This window comes from Tachysurus fulvidraco, chromosome 26 (assembly GCF_022655615.1).
Source record: "Tachysurus fulvidraco isolate hzauxx_2018 chromosome 26, HZAU_PFXX_2.0, whole genome shotgun sequence".
NCBI classification, from domain to species: domain Eukaryota; kingdom Metazoa; phylum Chordata; class Actinopteri; order Siluriformes; family Bagridae; genus Tachysurus; species Tachysurus fulvidraco.
The window spans coordinates 11,582,234-11,603,752 of NC_062543.1; the positions used below are offsets into that span (position 1 = coordinate 11,582,234).

At 39.8% G+C, this 21,519-nt stretch overlaps 1 protein-coding gene and 3 non-coding genes across 4 annotated transcripts in view; all 4 read right to left on the reverse strand.

The window, feature by feature from the left end:
* Positions 1-4,317: 4,317 nt before the first annotated feature.
* Positions 4,318-4,456, reverse strand: LOC113663488. Its single transcript, XR_003445511.1, has one exon. It is a non-coding gene; the product is annotated as a small nucleolar RNA SNORA8 (small nucleolar RNA).
* Positions 4,457-4,849: 393 nt separating this feature from the next.
* LOC113663489 lies at positions 4,850-4,984 on the reverse strand. Its single transcript, XR_003445512.1, has one exon. It is a non-coding gene; the product is annotated as a small nucleolar RNA SNORA18 (small nucleolar RNA).
* A 185-nt stretch (positions 4,985-5,169) lies between these two features.
* LOC113663487 lies at positions 5,170-5,241 on the reverse strand. The gene has a single exon (XR_003445510.1). It is a non-coding gene; the product is annotated as a small nucleolar RNA Z40 (small nucleolar RNA).
* A 3,761-nt stretch (positions 5,242-9,002) lies between these two features.
* The window catches only part of LOC113663341 (double C2-like domains, beta), a 64,610-nt gene continuing 52,093 nt past the window's right edge, over positions 9,003-21,519 (reverse strand). Inside the window, exons 6-9 of the mRNA XM_027178576.2 lie at positions 15,770-15,927; positions 12,396-12,477; positions 11,553-11,649; positions 9,003-11,439 (exon numbers count right to left, since the gene is read on the reverse strand). Coding sequence (XP_027034377.1) covers positions 11,303-11,439; positions 11,553-11,649; positions 12,396-12,477; positions 15,770-15,927 — 474 coding nt within the window. The 3' untranslated portion in view covers positions 9,003-11,302. The remainder of the gene's footprint in view (positions 11,440-11,552; positions 11,650-12,395; positions 12,478-15,769; positions 15,928-21,519) is intronic.

The window sequence follows — 21,519 nt, forward strand, 5'->3', positions numbered from 1 at the left end:
CAACTTCCAATATTTAGTTGGACATTTAGTTTTAGAGCTGTTCAGTATGTGATGCATGTACAGAAGCCATAGAGATATTTGTTGGGATGTAATGTGGGCTAAATGTAGACGTGTCTCACAGAAGCCTAAACACCAACTAGAATTCTGTCTGTTTTGTTGTGTCCATGTTAAGCATTAAATGTATTTGTCTTGACTGATTTGACTGATTTGGACATGGAGCTTGTGCTAGGGTTTTTTATCTTCAACCATTAAAGATAACAAAATCCAAATCTAATAGCTTCTTCAGACCTTTTGTATCATTACACAAAAAATGTTTTCCTTTTCTGAACTTCTTTGTATGAATTGTTTACCCACTTTCTTCCTTCCTACCTCAGTCGTCTCTGCCCCGCGACGCTCCTCCCGCAGCTCACAGAGCATCAGATATCTTTTGTCCACTTTTCTGGCTTCTGAATCTGATTGGCTCTCGGTGACACAATGAGCCATTCACAGGAAGATATAGTCACTTCTTTAAAAGCATAATCCCATCTTTAGAAAGGTTTTTGAAGGGTTTTGTGTGAAGCACTGAGCAGAAATTGGGTTAAATGATGTAATCAAGCTTTGTGATTGGACAAACAATCCTGAAATTCTTGTACAGATTCCACTGTAAAAAAATGACTGGGGTTAAAAAAATGATTCAAATCCAGTTTGAGTTGTATATATAGTATGAAACCTTTCCAAACACGTTACCTAAGTAGGCCACAATATGTTGATGTGATGCAAGAGCGATCGTGTTTATTTTCTAATTTTATTTTGCCTTCATTGCTGCTGCTGTCAAACAAAACCCTTCTGATTATGACTTTATGAGAAACATACACAAACAAGGCATGAATGCATCATGAGTTACTGATTTCATTCCCTTCAGAGCTCGGTTTTGATCATGTCATAAAAGGTAGAGAGGCAGATTAATAATTCACAAGCCAGACAAATGTCAGGCTGCTAATCAGACACTCAGCCACACAGGGTCATAAACACAGGCCTTCATTGTGTGGGGTGGTGATAAGATCCTGCGGCCAAACAAGCTAAATCATGCATCGGGTCGGGTCAATAGACAGCCGTCCGTTTAGCTTGAAGACTCCGTCGGTGTATCAGCTGACGAGATTTCAGGTCTTTTGAGTTCATACGTGTTACGTAATAACCAGCAAGTCACTGAGGCTCTATTTAAGACTCGTGTGAGCCTCGAAGTAACTTGAATTTATTATTGAGCTCTAAATGGATTAAAGGAAAGGGCTTGTCACCCATCATGTTGAAAACAAGCTGCTGAACGGATCTGGGACGAAGACGGTGGTTTTATTATTTTTTTTTATTCCTTACTTCAGAAAATTCACGCCTCAATGCTTTTTAAAAGAGCCAAAACAAACATGGAACATAAAACAACATGATTACAGCTCAATAACCCAGATAAAGGACCGTTTATTCATTAGCCTCATATGTAACATTTTAAAACTGTGTATTGAGCCAGGATGCTTCGATGAGCAATCCTCAGCAGGATCCAAACATGTTCCTGGCAGCTAAACTCATGTTCCTTTGACGAATATGCCTGAAGCTTGATCATTACTTTCCACATTTCCTGAGCCAGAGAAAGCGCAAATCAGCAGACTGTAAAACTCAAGACCTTTAACTCAATAAGCACAAAAACAAGAGCCAAGGCCAACCCTTGGGTGTTTATTCTTTTATTGTTTGAGATCGTCACACCTTTAGTATGAGAGAGAGAAAAATAAGCTTAACAAGCACATAATCCAATTATGTACCAGTGACATGTATTACAGCATAAAGAGCTTTAGATTCATGACCTTTTGGACTCGTGTAGATCTGATGCAATTGCTTAGTTCAAAATGATCTTTTCTTTCCCCTCCCACGGTTTAATCCTTAGATTGGGAATGAACATTCCATGTGACAAATTAATAAGATGAAAGTCCTCATAAGAGGAAAAAACCCCACAGCATTAGGTAAGGTTCATGTTGCATATTTTACCATCGGTTTATAACCCTGATGAAAACTCATACCCATCCATAAATCTGCCCTCACTCAGCACATTTGCTTCGGGCATGAAACAAACCCGACTGTTGCTTCTGAAGCTGCAGCATTTTCAGCCAAATAAACAGGCTTTGAGGAGAAAAGGGAGAGCTGAAAGCTGTGCTCTCTGAAGAGAATCCTTTAATCTGCGTCCTGTGACCCGTGGGAAGCGCCAAGAGCAGAGCCTGAACTCGGTCGAAAGGACTCTCATCTTAATGCTGCTTAAGTGCTCTGTGTTCAGATGTGACGCATGAACATGGCTGGGACCGTGTGCCATGACGCTTTCCACAAACACCTACAAAGATGCAAGCTGCTGTTTTAATCACAGTCACCACATGCAACCAAATACAGGCCTGTGAGCGCTGACTAATGCATACAGTAAGCTGCTTTTTAAGCAAGCACGTCTACCTCCATAAACAATTAGACGCATGTTGCAGCATGTCTAACTCCTTAACCAAGCAAACCTGATACAGACAGCTGGAATCAGGCAGGGCTGCTTAACAATATTCCCAGTAGGACACAAGCTGCTCAAGATGCGATAAAATGACAATGAGCCAGAACAAGACAAGAGACAGAAGAGTGGATCTGCACTGTTTAATAATAGAAAAAAAAAAAAAAGTTCTTTTTGTGAGGGTTAATTACAGAGACAAAACGTTTCAAATACAATAAGATGAAGCTTTCATTTTAAATCTCAAATCTTTTTATTGGAAACCAGGATTACACAGAGCTCCACTCAGATCTCTGATTATTCATCATCAGCCTCTGGTTCATCTGTTCAATTGAAATAAAATAAAATCAGGGTATGCACACAAGTCACAAATGTTTTGTAGATGATGCACAACAATTAAATTACTGTACAAAACATTAATATCATGATTTGTACTCAACACTTTATAGCTCTAAACATGCTGAGGAGACTGCTTTACACCACCAGACTCAAATGTTGCCCTTTGAACAGCAGGCAGCTCATCGACCTGAAACGCCTGCGTGGCATCTCTCAGGGCACTGATGTGGGATCACAGCGTTAAGGGTCGCCAGTGGTGCTGCGTGGCTGACCCCCTTTGAAAAGTGATCCATGTGACACTTTGAAAGTCTCTTACTGTGTGTCGGAGAATCAGTCTGTCAGCGGTGAGAGGCGCGATGCAGCAGATTCACAACCTATTTAAAAAATTTTAAATACTAGGATCAATAAAAGTAAATAAATAAAAGACATGTTTTCAATATGTTCCCAGTAGATCACACCAGTTCTACTGAAGTGAGCCACAGGGATGGGATCTGCTTTCCGGTCATGTCCACAGCAAGACGAGAACTACACCTCCCGAAAGCTTTGGTATATGACCGATTTAAAAATAAATAGAAACTGTAAATATGGATAAAGTTAGTCACCTGACTCATTCCTGAATCCAGCTCGTGTACTGCACAGCCTACTTGAGCACAGACCTGCAAATAAGAAATTACATCAGCACCACAAATCCAGTTACACACTGACCAGTGCAGCAGCCACCACAGGGCTTCAAGTGTTTGCTAGATTCTGACAGGATTACAAATGTCCATGCTTGTATGTGCAAAAGGGCGAGTTTCACAAACAAGATCACGGAAACTAGTGTTTATATTTCAGCACCATAACAAAGGGCAAAAACTAACTCCAAGTCAACTTGGTAAATCTCTGCAATATATTCAATACTTATTAGGGTTTAGTTACAATTAAGGCAGCGATATTTAAATCATATAACAGTTGACGGGGCATAACCATTTAAAACTTAAAAAAAAAAATCTTAATGTAACATTTAGGTACATATACATTAGACATCTTTATATCCCCCTCCTGGTGATTTCAGGCATCCTATCCTGTGTACTAACTCAGAACATGTAGTCAGGATGCTCATGGGCAAAAAAACTGCAACAAAAACATAGAGCTTATGACGACTCCTGCATTCCTAATCACCTTCAAATGCCTCAACTGTGCATGTTTCTAGTAAACCATCAAAAGTTCTCCAATTTTCTACATTAACTTGCTAATATGAAGCAATCTGCCACCTCACTTTGAATAACATCAGCACAACACACACCAAACGGTAACATGAGGCTGGTTTTATTCTGGGTGAAAGGCTCAGCTTACAGAAGTGACTGGTATGAAAGCATGTGCATACGTACCCATCATTCATCAGCACCACAGCGAGAAGGTCTCAGCATTTCTACAGGACAGAAATTCACCTTAAGTACACAAATCATGATATTCATTTCTAGGCAGTTAATCATCCAGCATGGTCTGTCTCGGCACCATCAGGGACCCAACGCGCACAGGCTGTAAGGTCCACGACTGATGCTTATCCGAGTTGCTCTTGCACTGCCATTTGAACATTCCAGTCAGATATACAACTGGATGCAGATACCACACAGTGCGAGAAAACACACTGGAATTGATGGGGAACTTCATGCTTGTGACTCACCTGTAATGGGACGAGTGCACCCTCGTGTGGACACCACAGCTGCAACAAGAAGCAGCAAATTGTTACTTTCTCCAACATTTAAAGCTCATAATAGCACCAAGTCATTTGCATTCGCAACTTCATGCTGTATCATTCAAAAATTAAACAAAAAGGTGATTTACTTCCAGCAACTTACTGAAGATTGAAAATTTGATTAGTGAAAGCAGAGCTGTCAATGACAAGTATTTAAATTCACAGATTTAACTAAGGTGGCCGAAATCCCATGAATAAAAAAAAACTGACTGAAACTAAGGCTGATCAAATGGATTGCATTCGCATTCATCATGATCGAGGAGCACGGTATACACGTTTGTCCTGCAGCGTTTGTCCCACAGAGTTAATGGCAGTAACAGCATGGGTAAAGCTATACTACAGAGTTCATCTTTGAGGCATTTCCAACGACACGGCTCTACTGCGAGGGGCCAGTCGGGATAGACCTCAGTATGGTGTTTAAAAATAAATAAAAAACACATCTTGGTTACCTTTGGGAGATCAGTACCACATGTAGCCTGAACATCTTCAGGTAGCTGACAAGCCTGCATCGTGCCAGGTCTGGAAAAAACAACAACAACACAATAAGCAAGCGGTTTCGTGAATAAACGGCAATAAATGCTTTTCTAATAAAAGGATGTGTTCAGAAAGGCTACTTTCTTTCACGGGCTTAAGAGCAGTTGAACATAAGCCAATCATCATAAGACAAACATTTAAAAATATTTATAAAATAAAAGCCAACAAACAAACGAGTTGCACCTCAAGTTTGGCCAGGACCTCCATCCCAAATCTAAAGAAACAATAATAATAAATGTTCAGCACGTGTTTGAATTTGTCCAGAGTTTATTAAGTGTCCATTCCCATAAGTAGCACTGCTATGAGTGAAGCACAGCAGTGAGTTGCAAGAGAAAAGAGTTGTACTTTTGGCACTGTACTAGTTCCTAAGCCTACCAGAACTAGGCCGTGACTAGGACTGTGCACATGGATTATTGATGTGAGGATAAATTAAAAATACTTGCCATTTTGGAGCTCTGGATCCAGGTTATAATGATCATCCTGTAGAGAGGAAGAAGGTGATGATTAATGATGGCAAACACAATGTATTTAAAGAGATAAAGATATCCCAGGCCTCATTGTCACCTCAGCAATCAACAGTGCAGAGATGAAAGCAAACCTGGACATTATATAGCCATGAAATCAGTGGAAGTGATCCATGACAGAGGACAAGCTCCAGTTTAGGGCTGATTTAAACATGGCTTGTATTAGAAAAGAAAAAAGCGCATGCGCATACGCTCGCGCACGTGCCGCCCGACTTAGCTTAACTAAACGCGCTACAAATCACCTCACACGTGCAGAAATAAACCAAAATATGACCTTTAAAATTAAAAAAAGTTATTATTATTATTAATAACTCGTTTACACTCCAAGCTGCTTGGCTTCACCACGTGGCTCGAGTTTATAGCGTATAAAAAAAAGAATCGAAGGTGAATTAAATATATCGCTAAAACTGCACTTCAACGAGGCATCGTATCTAAACAGAGCTCACAGCGCGATAAAAGAGAGATATTTACCTCCTTAAAGACGACATGACCGAACCACACCGACGCTGCGAGCTGAAAGAAAGAAAACCGGAAGGACTTCAGACTAAAGAGATCCACACAGAAAAAACGTTACAATAACCACGCCCTCTCTATTTGAATACTGCGCAATGATTGGCTGGTACGGCTGTCAACTACTAAAGTTGCTCAGTGGGCGGGATTTAAGACGATAGAAAAATAATTTACCACAGGAAGCATATTAATTTGGGATTAAAAATAAAATAAAATAATAAAATAAAAATACATAAAAACAAAAATTATACTAATGACAATCATTTTGGTTATATTAAATATAAACAATATATATAAATATTATAAATAAAATATAATAGGCACACTCTTATTTTGACTGTTTTGATTTTTATTTATTATTCTTTAAATAAAAATAATTAAAAATAAATAAATAAAACGTACTAAGTTGATAGCGTTCATGACTTAAACACTGAACGAGTACGACTAGCTAAGTGAGAAGAACAGTAGCAAACCAGATCCGAATAAAGTCATACAGTGCGATTAGAGAAGGTTCTGCTCGGTTTTAGAGGGTAAATGATGAGAGAAGTTTGTAGAGTTTAACTCTTCACATTTACTGAGATTTCTGGAGGCCTGAACTGATGCTGTTCAAGTCAATTGTCTTGTGAATTGTTGTTACATTTACAGCATTTAGCAGACATTTATCCGGAGCGACTTACATTTTTTTTTATACAACTGAGCAATTGAGGGTTAAGGGCCTTGCTCAGGGGCCCAGCAGTGGCAGCTTGGTGGACATAGGAATCAAACTCACAACCTTCTGATTGGTAGGCCAACACCTTAGCCACTAGGCTACCACATCCCAACATAACATTGTTATTGTTGAAGATGCTCCTAAAGGCATTAAAGCGTGGGATTAAAGCAGTGACCAACATATTTCTTTAGTCAGTGTAGCTTGTTATGGTTTCTGACTCTATTTTCATGTGGGTATTCATATTTTTATTATATGTATAATCACACCATCCAGTGTCACTCAAACGATGATGAGGTTCCCCTTTTGGTTCCTCTCAGGGTTCCTTCCTTTACGATTCAAGGGAGTGACTCAGGCGGCACAGTCACCTGAGTCACCTCAGACTTGTTCATTGGGGATAAATACAAACACATTTAAATATATCTAATATTAATCTTTATATTATTCTTTATAATAACCTTTGGTTCCATGATAATGTCCTGTAAAGCTGCTTTGAGACAATGTCTGATTTGATTGTAAAAAGCGCTACACAATTACACTTGAATTGAAATTTGAATTGAATTCATTGTCATTCTTCTGTATCTGGTATACATCACAATTAAATGTTATTTCTCCAGAACTGTGGTGCAAAATAGTACAGCGCAGCAGTATATCTAAAAAAAAAAAAACTGCATAAACATTGTGAAATAAGTGCAAGACAATAAATACACACATCAGTAAATATACAGGAAAATAGACACACAGTGTACCAGATTCAGGCATGAACTTATTTGCAAACATGCAGAAAGTTCTTTCAGGAGAAAAGATCCATTATCTACATATTGCCTTGCTTAAAAATATAAAAAAAATAACAAGTAAATTTATCTATGTAGTTATTATGAATATGTTTTGTCAATCTTAGGTAAAGTGGCGTGTTGGTGTTCTTTATTGTAAACTTCCTGGAAATCGCTACAGTAAGAAATCCATGTAGTAATAAATTGCATTAATTTCCTATACATGTATCGCTTTATTATTATTTTTTTTTTTATATAAATGTTAATGAGCAGTTAGTTCATGGAGGAAATACATTTCAAATTTAGAACAGTGTAACTAACTCTAAACATACTGCTTTACAGCAAAAAGAGTAGCCCCAGCATTCACATGTGTGGGACACCTTAATAATCCTGTATATTTATCCCTCGTGTGATGTTTTTATATTTTTTAAAAGTATTAAAAGTATTTATGTAAATAATTTGTTATTGAGAGCTGTGTTTCACAACCATTGACTGCAATAATCTTCGGTTGATGTTCATCACCTGTATTGGACAAATCAGTTCAAGATTATAAACCTTCCTTGAAACATTGTTCAATATTTCCCCCAAATTTAATCCATCGATGTCTTAATTATAGTATTTTTTTGTTACACAAATATTAAACATTAAGGTCACTTTTACCTGAACAGCACCAAAGGGTCCAAACCCAAACGTGAACATAACGTAAAGGGTTAATGGAATATTAATGAAATATTAATGTTGGTGTCGACTGACACATCATTTGTATGTTGGTTAAACCAGGTGTTCGTCTGCGTCTGTACGAGTAAAACTAAAACTAGCTACGAGTCAAACTAGAGCACCCTAACAGCTACGTATGGTGTTATGGGGTTAATTCCCACCTTCATCCTGAGTGGACGGAGTTTGCATGTTCTGTAGGTAATCCGGTTTCCTTCCCCAGTCTAAAGACATCCCTAGTAGGGTGATTGGTGATTTCTACATTGTCTGTTATGTGTGTGTTTGTGTGTCCTGAGGTAGGCTCCAGGTTCCCTGTGTAGATAAATGCTACAGTAATCTGATGTCTGGCTTTCCCGAGAGTCCCGGCGAAGACGTCTGTAAAGAAGGCAGATTAAAAAGCTGAACTCCTTTACATGACATTGCACGTGTTTCCTGTTCTTCTGTAAATATGTTTAATATCATTGTTACTCAGGATATTAAAAACACACAGTGAAACATTTCCTGCGCAGTTACTAACCCAGTAGGCCACGTGCTCTCGTCAGCCGGACCAGGCCACACTTTAGTCCCACGTTGGTTTTAGTAACGTTTTCTTTATGAGACATCCACAATAACAATCCTAGTGGAAAGGCGAATGGATGATGGCTTTGAAAATAACAGCTCTACAGGATTACAGGTCGGTTCTCTACTTTATTAGACACGGTTTCTCCAAATCAGAACATATAGAAATAGCACAGCCTTCGCCAGAGTAAAAAACAGGCAAGAGATAATACTTAAAACAGACATAAAGGGAACGACACGTTCTGGTTTCCGGTGTTTGTTGTTTTTCTTTTTTCTTTTTCTTTTTTTGTTCCAAATTCGAAAGTGTGTAATAGTGTTAAAAATTCAATCATTCATTTAAGAAGCCTAAGAAGTATTTGTGTCTTGTGGGTAATATTTCTATAAATAGTGCATGTTTCCCTTTTGTAGTTTAATGTGCAGTGATATTAAAAAAAAACTAAAGTAAGAGAAAGAGAGAAACCAGAATGTGTCTTTCTTTCACACTTTAAACGTCTTCCACTTGAACCTAGCACCCCAACCACACAAACCCACACCCACACCCAGTGTCTCGTCCAGTGATAATATTCCGACTGATACAATATACCGACTTAAACAGGAATAGAAATATGCCAGATATTAAAAGCTAATTTCTGTCTAGGAATCCTTGTAAAGTGAGAGGTGCAAAAACAACACACACACCCACACACACCAAAAAAACCCAACAAAAAACGAAAACCACAACACTGTTAGAAAAGAAAAGGCACGATAATTCTGCCGCTCGGTGCAAGTGACGGTGAATGAGGACTAGGAACATATCGGTTTTGTTTGAGAACCACTGGAAATGCAAACAATTGCCTGAGATTGAAAAAAAAAAAGAAACAAATCAAGACATTTTTTTTTCCTGTTACATGCGATCACGTTTCCAGATGTTAGAGCAGCCGGAATAGGCAATGAGACAGAGTTCGAGGGTACAAAAAAAACGCCCAAGAAGAAAAAACACAAACATTCCATGATCTTTTAGCTTTTAGTGGACGTTTCTCTTTTACAGAAGAGTATCAAACATTAAGTCCATCAAAGGGCGTTAAGCAAAGTCGGATTTAACGAAGGATTTAAGAACGTTGCATGCATTTATTTTTGTCATTTATTATTTATTTTTTACACCGTAGATTACAAAGGCAACGGATTACAAAAGATGTCACAAATCTGGCTGTTGCACCGAGTGCTTTGATAGAAGATTTGCTTTTCTGAAGCAAAGGATTGACGTACTCAGATACACATGCCTGGGCATATGAAGGTTATGACATTTCTAGAGCTCTAAAAACTACTCGAAAGTGGACATCCACGTCAATTTAAAATGTACTACACACACACACACACAAATAAAATAAAATAAAATATAGAAATAAATACGATTTAAAAGTCCAGTAATAACAACTAAGAAAAACCACTGAAATCCATGCATGCTAAATATTTTAGATTGTGCCAGATCTCTTTAGTATGTAAATATTTTATATATATATATATATATATATATATATATATATATATATATATATATATATATATATATATATATATATATATATATAAAACAGCAGTGTGTAGAGATGCTAGTTTTTTTTTTCTTTGTTTTTTTAAACCCTTACATTCAACATGGTTCTAGGAAACATTATTGAACGTATAAATCTGAACGAACATCTACACCTACGTTACTGTACTGTACATTCCCAGTATGACGGTCCGGATCTACAATCGTATACCTGGAGTGGAATCTCTCCGTATTCTTGGCGGCATCTCGAACGTTTTTTTTTTTTAATATGTAAACAGGAGTCACATTCTCAACGACGTGGATAAAGAAAACATTCCGCAATGAAGCTAATAAGAGAATAAAATGGAATAAAAATAGATCATCTGAAAAAAAAAAATCCATCAAACCGTCTTATCATAGTGTAGCATGATAGAAGAGATTTTTTTTGTTGTGTCGTTGTGGTCAGGAGTACAAACTACGAACTGGATTCTAGATGTAAACAAATCGATCTCTCCTCAGTCTCTCTCTGAAATCCTTCCGGGTCTAACCTCGCCCTTGATCTGAGGTGATCTTCTGAACATCTGGTGTAAACAATATTCTGGAATATTTAGTGAACATCAGAGAGAAGCAGAGAGAACAGCAAGGTATTTAAATGTTTGCAGAGGGACGGAGAAACACCTCTTCATACAGTATCAACACAAGCTGGCTCGAGAAGCTCAAAAGCCACATGGAACCGTAAGGTGAACACCAGGGGAAGTACATTCAGGGAAGGATTATTGGGGGAAGAAGAAAAAAAAAAAAAAAAAAGAGGTCACTTTGGTACCCATCTCTGGACTGTAGCGTTGGAGGTGACGAGCGTTACGTTCTGGAGGGAAAGGGAACGGGTGCTGGCGCGGCAGGATTCAGTCGTTGAAGCCCGAACCAGGGAGTTCGTTAGTGAGTGTGTGCCAGCGCTCGATTTTCTTGTCCTTGTTTTTGAGACAGTCGAACCAGTGTTTCAGGCGCTCTCCGTTAGCGTTGATGCCTAAAGACACTCCACCTTCGTGGGAAAAAAAAAATTCGTTGACGCTCCGATTTGATTCCATACACAAGATATAAATATATATATATATACTGTACAGTATATGCTACAGATACCACAAACGTCCTTACCTATAAAATCATTAGATTTGCCAATGTCATAATCCCAAACGGTCACCTCAAGGGTCTTCTTGCTCAGTTCTGTATACTTGATCTCATAGAAGAACTCCTACATGAACAAGGGATCAGATGGATCAGAGGGATGGAATCCAGTCAGTTGATTCACAGGAGGAGGAAAACAAGTCAAACGTGTAAATAAATCCTGACAATATTACAGAGATGATATGTAATTGTCAGGGCTCTCAAGTTTCGAAGAAAGGCAAGCGTGACACTCCCAAAAAAAAAAACCCAAAAAAAAAAACCCCACAATAATGAGGGAGTTGTTTTGTTTGGTAAGGATCACTTACCGCAATTTAACCAAATACAAAGTATTTGTTTCATTTCCATTTATTAATTTTTTTTAAACTTTATTAAGCTCAGCCATTTTTAGGGTCATGATTGAGGACAATGTCCCATCCAGAGACAAGCTGTTTCGTGTTGAGGTTTTGTTCAAACCGACCATCAAAAATATCCTCGCTAATGAATTTTTTTTTCATTGGTTGTTGCGTTAAATAACCGGATAGTGCTATTTTCTGATTGGCTATTGTGTAGCCTCTTTTTTTTTTTTGATTGGCTGATAAGTGTCAGGCTCGACTAAGAACTGAGACGCGCTTGATTCCTGCCCGGTTCCATCGAGACAGCGGTGCGGACTGATACATTTTATGTATTTTGCGGCATATTAAATATATGACAAACAGTCAAAATGTTTTTCTGCATGTGAAATACGATGTGTGGCAGGAGAGTGGGAGAAAAGACTGAAATGTGTGACTGTCACTCTCAATGCATGACACTTGACAGCCCTGAACTGTAGTTTACCTCATTAAACTCTGGATTAAGGGTTTTCTTCTTGACAGCAGTCTTGTGCTTTGACTTCTTGTTCTCATCCGGCTTCAGGTATCTGAAATCCACGAAGACATACAGTAGATGTTAGTTTAAGATGTGAGCGTATAATATAATAACAAATAAACAAATGCCTGGACACTGCTAACTGAATTCCAGGAGAGGGCACTGCTACATCATATTGTTGTTTCCTGTTCCACCATCAAAAAACCAACAAGGCTGAACAGTAAATCAAACAGAAGAGAGATACGGCTGCATGTTTAATTTGATCCTGCTAAGATAAGAAGACACTCCCTGAACGCTTTGCTGTTAATGAGCTTGACATGATGGGTTAAGCTTGCTCTGACCCTCTGATAATAACACTGCTCTGCAGGCCAGCATGTGGAGAAACCCAGGCATGGACGCTGATTAAAGAAGTTCCCCACAAGGAGGTCATGATCGGCACAGATTAAAACCTCACCCGAGTGTCTGTGTGTTGTTCAGATGTGCTCTTGCCCAACAAAATCCTGCGAATGGTTTAGGAAAAGCAACTTGGAAACGAAGTTGCATTTGTTTACGTTTGAATCGCAGAATAACGTGGAATTAAAGTAGAATTGGACCTGTGTAATCCTGACATGGTTAATTCTATAAAGTCTGGTATGTAAAAGTCGTCTAAAAAAGCAAAAACAAAGCAACTGGTGCATCAAGCTTGACTTAGACTCAGAAGGTTAGATGCTAAAGGTTTTTTACACTGAGACTTTCAGCTACGACTCGAGTCGTGACCGGTCAGATTATTTGGATCTTACATTCTAAAAGTCTTTGGCTGTTTGGCCGCTGAGGCCAGGGGTTAAGGTTAGGTTTTATCTGGGGTAGAGCATTAACTGCTACCGTTATCAATTACACCGATCGAAGGTGCTCAGAAGGACAGAAAACGAAATGTGTGTTTGTATCCATCCGTCCCCTCGATCGGATTTATTTCTTTATGTAAATGAGATACCTGCTCACACACCTTATGTAACAGTAAGTAAAGTTAGTAATTAAGTAACTTTGAGAGAGAGAGAGACGGGGAGAGAGAGAGAGAGAGAAAGAGAGAGAGAGAGAGCGAGTGTGTGTGTGTTTGTGTGTGTGTGTGTGTGTGAGAGAGAGAGAGATATATAAATTGAATTATCTTGCTAATGCACCCCAGTTCTTCTCAACCCCCTGGGAGCTAGTGCTCTCGCTCTCTCCCTCCATCTCCCATCCTCAGATACACTTTATGCACACTGAGACAGCATCCTAAAGCTACAGAAGAGCGATCCTATCTCTCTCTCTCTCTCGGCGAGCGACTCTGACTAACTCCTTCTGATGGCCGTATTGTGTCTCCCTCAAGAACAGAGAAGTTTATTCGGTGGAGAGGCTCATGATTCAGTTCTCGTCGTGACTGTGCAAACTGCTCGCGGGGTTTCGGCTCGGGACTTCATCACAACACTGTCTGCCAGGAGGAGAAAAAAGCTAACAATAAAAATCAGGGGTCGGACTTAGTCTAAATGACCACTCGCATCCTAATTAACAGCTGTAAGAGGATGAGGTAAATGATAATTGTGTTCTAACGGCACAATCTACCGCAGGTGCTTTACTGCAGGTAAACTCTCTCGTGCGACGCCGACAGGTCCGACAGGTATAAAAGCATCCGTGAATAACACACCGAGCGATTATGCTACGGCGTAACCTCATGCGAACAGAGAGTACGCTAATCCGGTGATGTTTCCTAAGTAGATTGAATGTTTCTGAGCCTTGACACTGAGATTGTTATTCTAAATAAAACACTGACGGTTTATGCATCTGTGTCCATCGAATGGTTCCAAGTGTGTATGAAGTTGCTGCATGAGAAGTTGTGTATGAGGAATAATTAGTGCTTTCTTGCCCTCATCCCTTCGGTGCTGTGAACTCAGCACGTACTGCAGAATGTAAATGTTGGTACTGTACGTGAACACCCTGGAGTTCTGCTCCTTATTGATTACCTTCTTCCACTGCGAGTGATCTATTTCTATATGTTGTGAACTCTGCGGCCCTGCGGACGTCGGCTCGCACTGAAACGTGTGCCTTGTGCTGCTGGGTCTAATGAAAGCTGCTGAAGCTTGCTGTAAATATAAAAAACCTGTTAATCACTGATTCCTTACTTCTGTCCCAATCTCTCTGTCTCTCTCTGTCTGTCTGTCTTTCTGTCTCTGCCCCCTCTCTATTTGTCAGTCTGTCTGTCTCTCTTTTAGTTTCTCTGTCTGTCTCTCTGTCTTCTCCCATTTCTCTGTCTCTGTCTTTTCCTCAGTTTCTCTCTGTCTCTCTGTCTGTTTAACTTTCTGCCTCTCTGTCTCTGTCTATCTATCATTCTTCCTCTCTGTCTGTCTATCTTTCTTCCTCTCTGTCTGTCTATCTTTCTTCCTCTCTGTCTGTCTATCTTTCTTTCTCTCTGTCTGTCTATCTTTCCATCTCTGTCTCTATCTCTGTTTCTCTCTGTCTGTCTATCTTTCCATCTCTGTCTCTATCTCTGTTTCTCTCTGTCTGTCTATCTTTCCATCTCTGTCTCTATCTCTGTTTCTCTCTGTCTGTCTATCTTTCCGTTTCTGTCTCTATCTCTGTTTCTCTCTGTCTGTCTATATTTCCGTCTCTATTTGTATCTGTTTCTCTCTGTCTGTCTATCTTTCCATCTCTGTCTCTATCTCTGTTTCTCTCTGTCTGTCTATCTTTCCGTTTCTGTCTCTATCTCTGTTTCTCTCTGTCTGTCTATCTTTCCGTCTCTATCTGTATCTGTTTCTCTCTGTCTGTCTATCTTTCCGTCTCTGTCTCTATCTGTTTCTCTCTGTCTGCCTGTTTGTCTGTCTGTGCATCTCTGTCTCCTGACCCCTTCTGATCTTGAGTCCTCATCCCTTGGAAACTGATGATGATGATGATGATGGTACCCCATAGACAGCCTGGAGGTACAGTACATGTCATTACTGTGGATTATACCACTGAGAAACCATAAAGATGGCTTTGGGCTGCAACTGATACAAACAGTTTTTCTGTCTCGTCTCCATCAGTGACCATTTCCACGAAACTGACTTCATGTTTAATTAGAATGAATTTCCTGGTTCTATAATTGCACCATACATTACACAGACGTGGAAGAAAAACGATTTGACAGCTCATCGGGTGTCACCAAAGTGAGGATGAGGATTGTGTCACTTTTGAGGATAGTGTTCCTTCCTCATACCGTCTCAGGGAATTTTTTCTCACATCCGTCTCCTCTGGCTTGCTCATTAGGGACAAACTGACTGCTGTCAAATTTACATCCTGAATTGCTTTCATTTTTCGAACCACGCAGACGGTAAAAAAGCCGAATAACACGGACTCACGTTTTAACGTAAGGGTCGGAGAAGCCGTTGGCGTCCATCGCGGCGAGGTGAGCGCAGCGGATGATGCCCACTACTAGGCCGCACTTCTGCGAGCTGTACTTCAGCGAGATCATAATGCGCCCGCGCTCCTCCAAAGACTTATCGTCCGTCTTGTCGATCTGAAAGGAGAGCGGACGAGAGTGAGATCTAAGATCGCTGTTGTGCTTCGTGGCCTCAGCCTTACCTATCTGTTATAGCTTTGTGTGGGAAAAGAAAAAAAAAGGAAGAGTTAATGGTTAGAATCAGATGAAACAAACAGAGTGATTGTGTTCATATAGTTACAGTTATGCAAGCAAGAACACACAACATGGTGCAAAACCCATTCCCATTTCCCAGTGATTAGTTTTGTCTGATTCGTAATCATTGCTACAATATAATCCTGCTGTCTAGACGTGGTTTTTTTGCCTCCTGGCTGATTCCTGGCCGTCAGAATTCAGTGTATTTTTATTTCGGGTTTCTTCCTGCACTCTGAGCCACCTCGGTCCATCAAGCATGAAGTTAATTAGCTGTGGAAGAGGCGTCTCTGTTCGTCGCCCAAAGCAGCGCTGTCTCGCTTCCGTCCCCTATCGAGTCACGTACACACACACACGCACACACACACATTCCACCCTAAACAAACAACTCGGGCTGGCAGCCAGAAGAAGGAATCGGCTCTAAGAGGAGATGTAAAGATTATTAGCAGGTTAAACTTTTGTCTGACTGGCGATCCATCAAGATAGAGTTCAAATGCGAGTGTTTACAGCAGCCTCTAGGTCGTCCTCGCTCGTCCTGTAGCTGTGAGATGAATGGAAGATAATCTCGAATAAGAAGGATGTCTTAACAAAAAAAAACAACACCATTTATGCAAGAGAACAAGCAGGACTTTTGACTTGTAGAGAGAGAGAGAGAGAGAGAGAGAGAGAGAGAGAGAGAGAGAGAGATGTTGGAGAGAAGATGTTTTTAACAGGGCTTATGAAGTGAAGTGACGTGACATACGGCTAAGTTTGGTGACCCGTACTCAGAATTTGTTCTCTGCATTAAACCCATCCAAAGTGCACACACACACAGCAGTGAACACACACACACCATGAACACACACCTGGAGCAGTGGGCAGTCATTTATGCTGCGGCGCCTGGGGAGCAGTTGGGGGGTTCGGAGCCTTGCGCAAGGGCACCTCAGTGCCCTCAGGCTGGCCCGAGACTTGAACCCACAACCTTAGGTTTAGGAGTCAGACTCTCTAACCATTAGGCCACGACTTCCCTCTTATTAGCTTATTAGCTAATTATTAGCTAATAGTAGCTAAATATTAGCTTATTAACTTATTAGCTGTACATCACGAGCACCACAGACTAGAATGCACCATCCCACCAAATCCCACCCTTGCATCCCTACAAGATCATGTACAAATACCAACAACACACGCACTACTGTATGAATTCCATGCGTGTGGCAGAGAGTAACATGGCAACCAACTGATATGTGGTCAGCATTTGTCCTGAGCTGGTGCCTTTCCATTGCTGGAGCGGGAACATATGTTATAGTCACAAAAAAAATTGTACGCAAGGGTGCCAATATTTTTTATGTAGTCAAAAGATACATTTTGAGCATGAGGCAATGTTGCATTCACCCTTTACTATACCTAGTATTACTGAAAAAAATGTAATGCCAGGATTAACAAAGTAAGAAATATACAAAGTGGCCAATATGGTACGTAACCTTAATGAAGTGACCACTGAACGCTGGCGTACGGTTTTGGCTCATTCATGTCTCAGATCTTTCCGTTTTAATAACACAACGATTGGTTACATAATTAATGCAGAATTAATGCTGATGTGTATACAGTAAGCGCGGAATAAAACACAACCCGGTGTGCTGTTATAGGAAAATATCCAATGATGGTCTTATGTGACGTGATGAGTTTCTATTGCGCTACTAGGCTTGGTTTTCCACACCTGCTGAAGAGACCATCATCATCATCATCATCATCATCATCATCATCATCATTATCAAGTGACTATCAAGCATGCATGCTTGTGTGATTGCAAAGTGTTGTCGTGTTAAATTTAAACGTCGATCGAGGGCATCCCGTCGGCATGCGTCTCAGATCTGACAGACGGCTTTGCTCGCGGAACCTCAAATAATTTGTCGTTGGATACAAGTGGCCGTAATGGACCGTATCGACTTGCTTTCCTCTGTACTTTCTCTCTCTCTCTTTCTCTCTCTCTATTTTGCTGACCAGTGTGCTGATTTGTTACATTAATTTACTGTGACAAAGGTGTGAGGAAATGAAAGTTTCTGAGGCGAAGAAGAGACCACTGCTGACCGATGGATTATCACACAGCTCAAGACCAAACAAACAAACACAAATGGAGTTCAATAGAGGAGTACGCTTATGGACTTAAATCATTATATGGCATCTTAGATACATCATACATCATCAAGGCAGAGTCACCATGTTTTTTTGTTTTTTTTTTATTATTATAAACATTCTGCAGCACTGCGAAGGTCCAAATCAGTCGCTCCTCTAAATCAGTACACCGCATTGTATCGTACAGGAATATCAAAGGAAAATTACTTCCTTAGTTCATTTCATATTCATTCCCTTTATAAACCAAACCAACAGCTTTGTAGAAACTAGAAATTAAAATAAAAAACAAAAAATAATAATAATGTAAGAGTCTGGCAGGGATTGGCGCCAGTGTGCGGTTTCATTACGATTTTATTACAGCTTGTGGTGCTTCTAGTCAGGTAATGAAGAGGTTTAGAACCCTCTGACATCTCCCAGGCTTTCTAAAGTGACTTCTCGTGGTCCATGAAATGAAAAAAAAAGGTGACTTTTGGAACCAATTTAGAGGAACGTGTTTTTCGGTGAACTTTGTTTTCCAATATGTGCAAGATATTAACGTAAAGCCTAGGAGCCACTGAGTGCTAAAGAGCTTTTTTTTAAAAAAAAAAAAAACAGCTTCCGTTATTTATTCGAGTAAACCGTATTTGCGAAAGAACATTTTGTGGAATGCCTCCACAGAAGAAAACAAATGAACACATAACCACGAGTAGCCACATTCGGCAGTTTAGTAAATTACATATTGCAATTTTATAATGGTTTAGAGGAGTAATTCTTCAAAATCTGACGCACCTGACCTTGGGTTGAGTTCATTTACCAGTCTGATGAAGCGCTTTAATAAGGAGAACGCAGGCCCAGCTATAATGTGTTTGCTGAGAAGGAAATAGTGGCTTCTGGCATGGCTACTGTGCCTGAACCTACATATGTAATCCTGCCACTACACAATGCCTTGACTCGAGTAGGTCTTAGGACAGAGGTGTTTTTCATTAGCAAATAAAAAGTGGTGTAAACTTAGCCTAATCTTCAGACAGCTGCACTCGAGCTTAAAGAAAGTCTGTTTTAATTGGTTAAAGTCCTCTTCGGATTTTGAGTTCCTTCAAGGTTTAAGGTCTCGAGCAATGAATTTCTTGTGACAGAGGTTGGACTTGTTACACACTGAAATGTCTTTAAGGCGACTCTCATGCGTGTACGGCAGAGCCGAGAATCGAACACGTTCTCTGTTGAGCCAGAGAGGATAAGAATCTGCAGAGATCTACATGATCCAGACCGTGTCAAAGTTTACCTACTGATACTGAATGGCAAGCAATTTGGGATTTGGCGTAACTTAAAAATGGAAACGTGAAGGTAGAAAACGTGCAAAGTGGAAAATACGGTAAGTTGCCTTGATAAAAAGGCCATTGAACAACGAATTAAAGCTGATACTATTTACACTAAGCAAGGAGTAAAACACGACTGATTTAGGAAAACAATCGAAGATATGTTTATGTCATGACGTTCCTCTATTCTCCCAATCATCACAAAAAAATCTAAACAAAATCATCCAGTTATTGTGTATACACACAATCACAACCACTACATGTATTTGTCCGCACCTGAGATCACCATTAGAGGTCTTCACAGGTCCACTTAGATCCGAAAACCCGAGGTCCGAGCCGAGACCCGAGCGGGTTCGGGTCTAAAAGATTCACGTGTACCTCAGACATGGGTCGGGTATAATAATAGCGGCATCGGGTCTTGGGTAATTTAAAATGAATGTGTTTTTACCGAACGGACCCTAGAAGACCCGAACTACTGTATCTCGTGTGTGTGCATCGACTTGAGTCCTTTTCCAACCTCTCCTCTTTTTGCCAAGACCGCTTGTGACATGTGGCTGGCGACGTGTGGCTGGCCGTAAGCTAATTTTCGTTGAAACAAACCTGTCAATCAATTTTGCATCCACGCTGTAGCGGTTACTTTAGTGTAGAGTTACGCAACATTCGGGTCCAGACGGGTTAAAAAAAATTGCCAACGGGTCGGGTCGGACTGGGGTCTAATTTTTCGGGTTTGCCTCGGGTCGGGTCTTTTTTGAAAAAAAAAAAAAATTATGCACGTCGAGTTCGGGTGAAAAGTGATTCGGGTACATTTCTTTAGACCCGAGAAGACCTCTAATCACCATACAAAACCTAGATGATACCAAGACAAGGGGCCTTGACTCTGGTAAAGAGCTGACAAAAGGGGGAATGTGAGCTGACTCAGTTAGTGTTATTAAATAAAAACTCAAGTCTACAGATGATGAGCCAATTTTTCTTTCCTCTACTGAAAAGACTATAAAAGTGAACATCTTTATAAAAAAGACTGCGGCTCCTGGAACATTTCAAAATGTAAACAAAGTGTCTTTAGTGTGTTGAATTTCTTTGTTACTTTGGAGGAAATTGATGAAGGAATTTGTTATGAGGGATCGGATTTAACCACCGAGAAACAGAACATTATTCAAACAATTACATTTATGAGAAAAAAAAAAAAAAAAAAAAAAGTCGCAAAGTATTCAAATTCTACAAGAAAAATTGACAATGTTGTCCATAAGAGTTTAACTCTAGTTGAGCTAATTTACAACTGGTTTTGGGATACGTAAAAAAACAAAACAAAAAAAAAAACAACGCAAAATGGAAATGTTGAGGTTTTGCACCAAAACCTTTCTGCTTTTACAAAGAACAAATTTATTTATGTAATAATTTATTCAAATTTATTTAAGTCCCTGTCCAATTGCTCAGTTTAATGTGATTCATTTAGTCAGTTTAATTCTAGGTACATCTGTCAAATCTCAAGTCTGTCAAATGTGAGTCCAAATCAATTTGCACGTCAAGCCAAGTCGAATCCAAAGTCAGTCAGATCTAGAAGCCATTCAGGTGGGACTCAAAATCAAATCCCAAGTCAGTCCAAATTAATCAGAAATGCAAGTGAAAGTACAAGTCAAATCGCAGATCAGTTAAGTGAGAGTGCAGGTTAAATTACAAATCATTCAGCTGTGAGTCAAGTCAAATCCCAAGTCAGTCAAGTCCAAGTCAAATCCCAAGTCAGTCAAGTCCAAGTCAAATACAGAGTTAGTCAAGTCAAATCGCAAATCGGTCAATTCCAGGTCACATTCCAAGTCAGTAAAGTCCAAGTCAAATCCCAGGTCGGTCAAATCCCAAGTCAGTCAAGTCTAATCAAATCTCAGGTCAGTCAAATTCCAAGTCAGTCAGGTCTAATCAAATCCCAAGTTAGTCAAGTCCAAGCCAAATCCCAGGTCAGTCAAATCCCAAGTCAGTCGAGTCTAATCAAATCCCAGATCAGTCAAATCCCAAGTCAGTCAAGTCTAATCAAATCCCAAGTTAGTCAAGTCCAAGCCAAATGCCAGGTCAGTCAAAT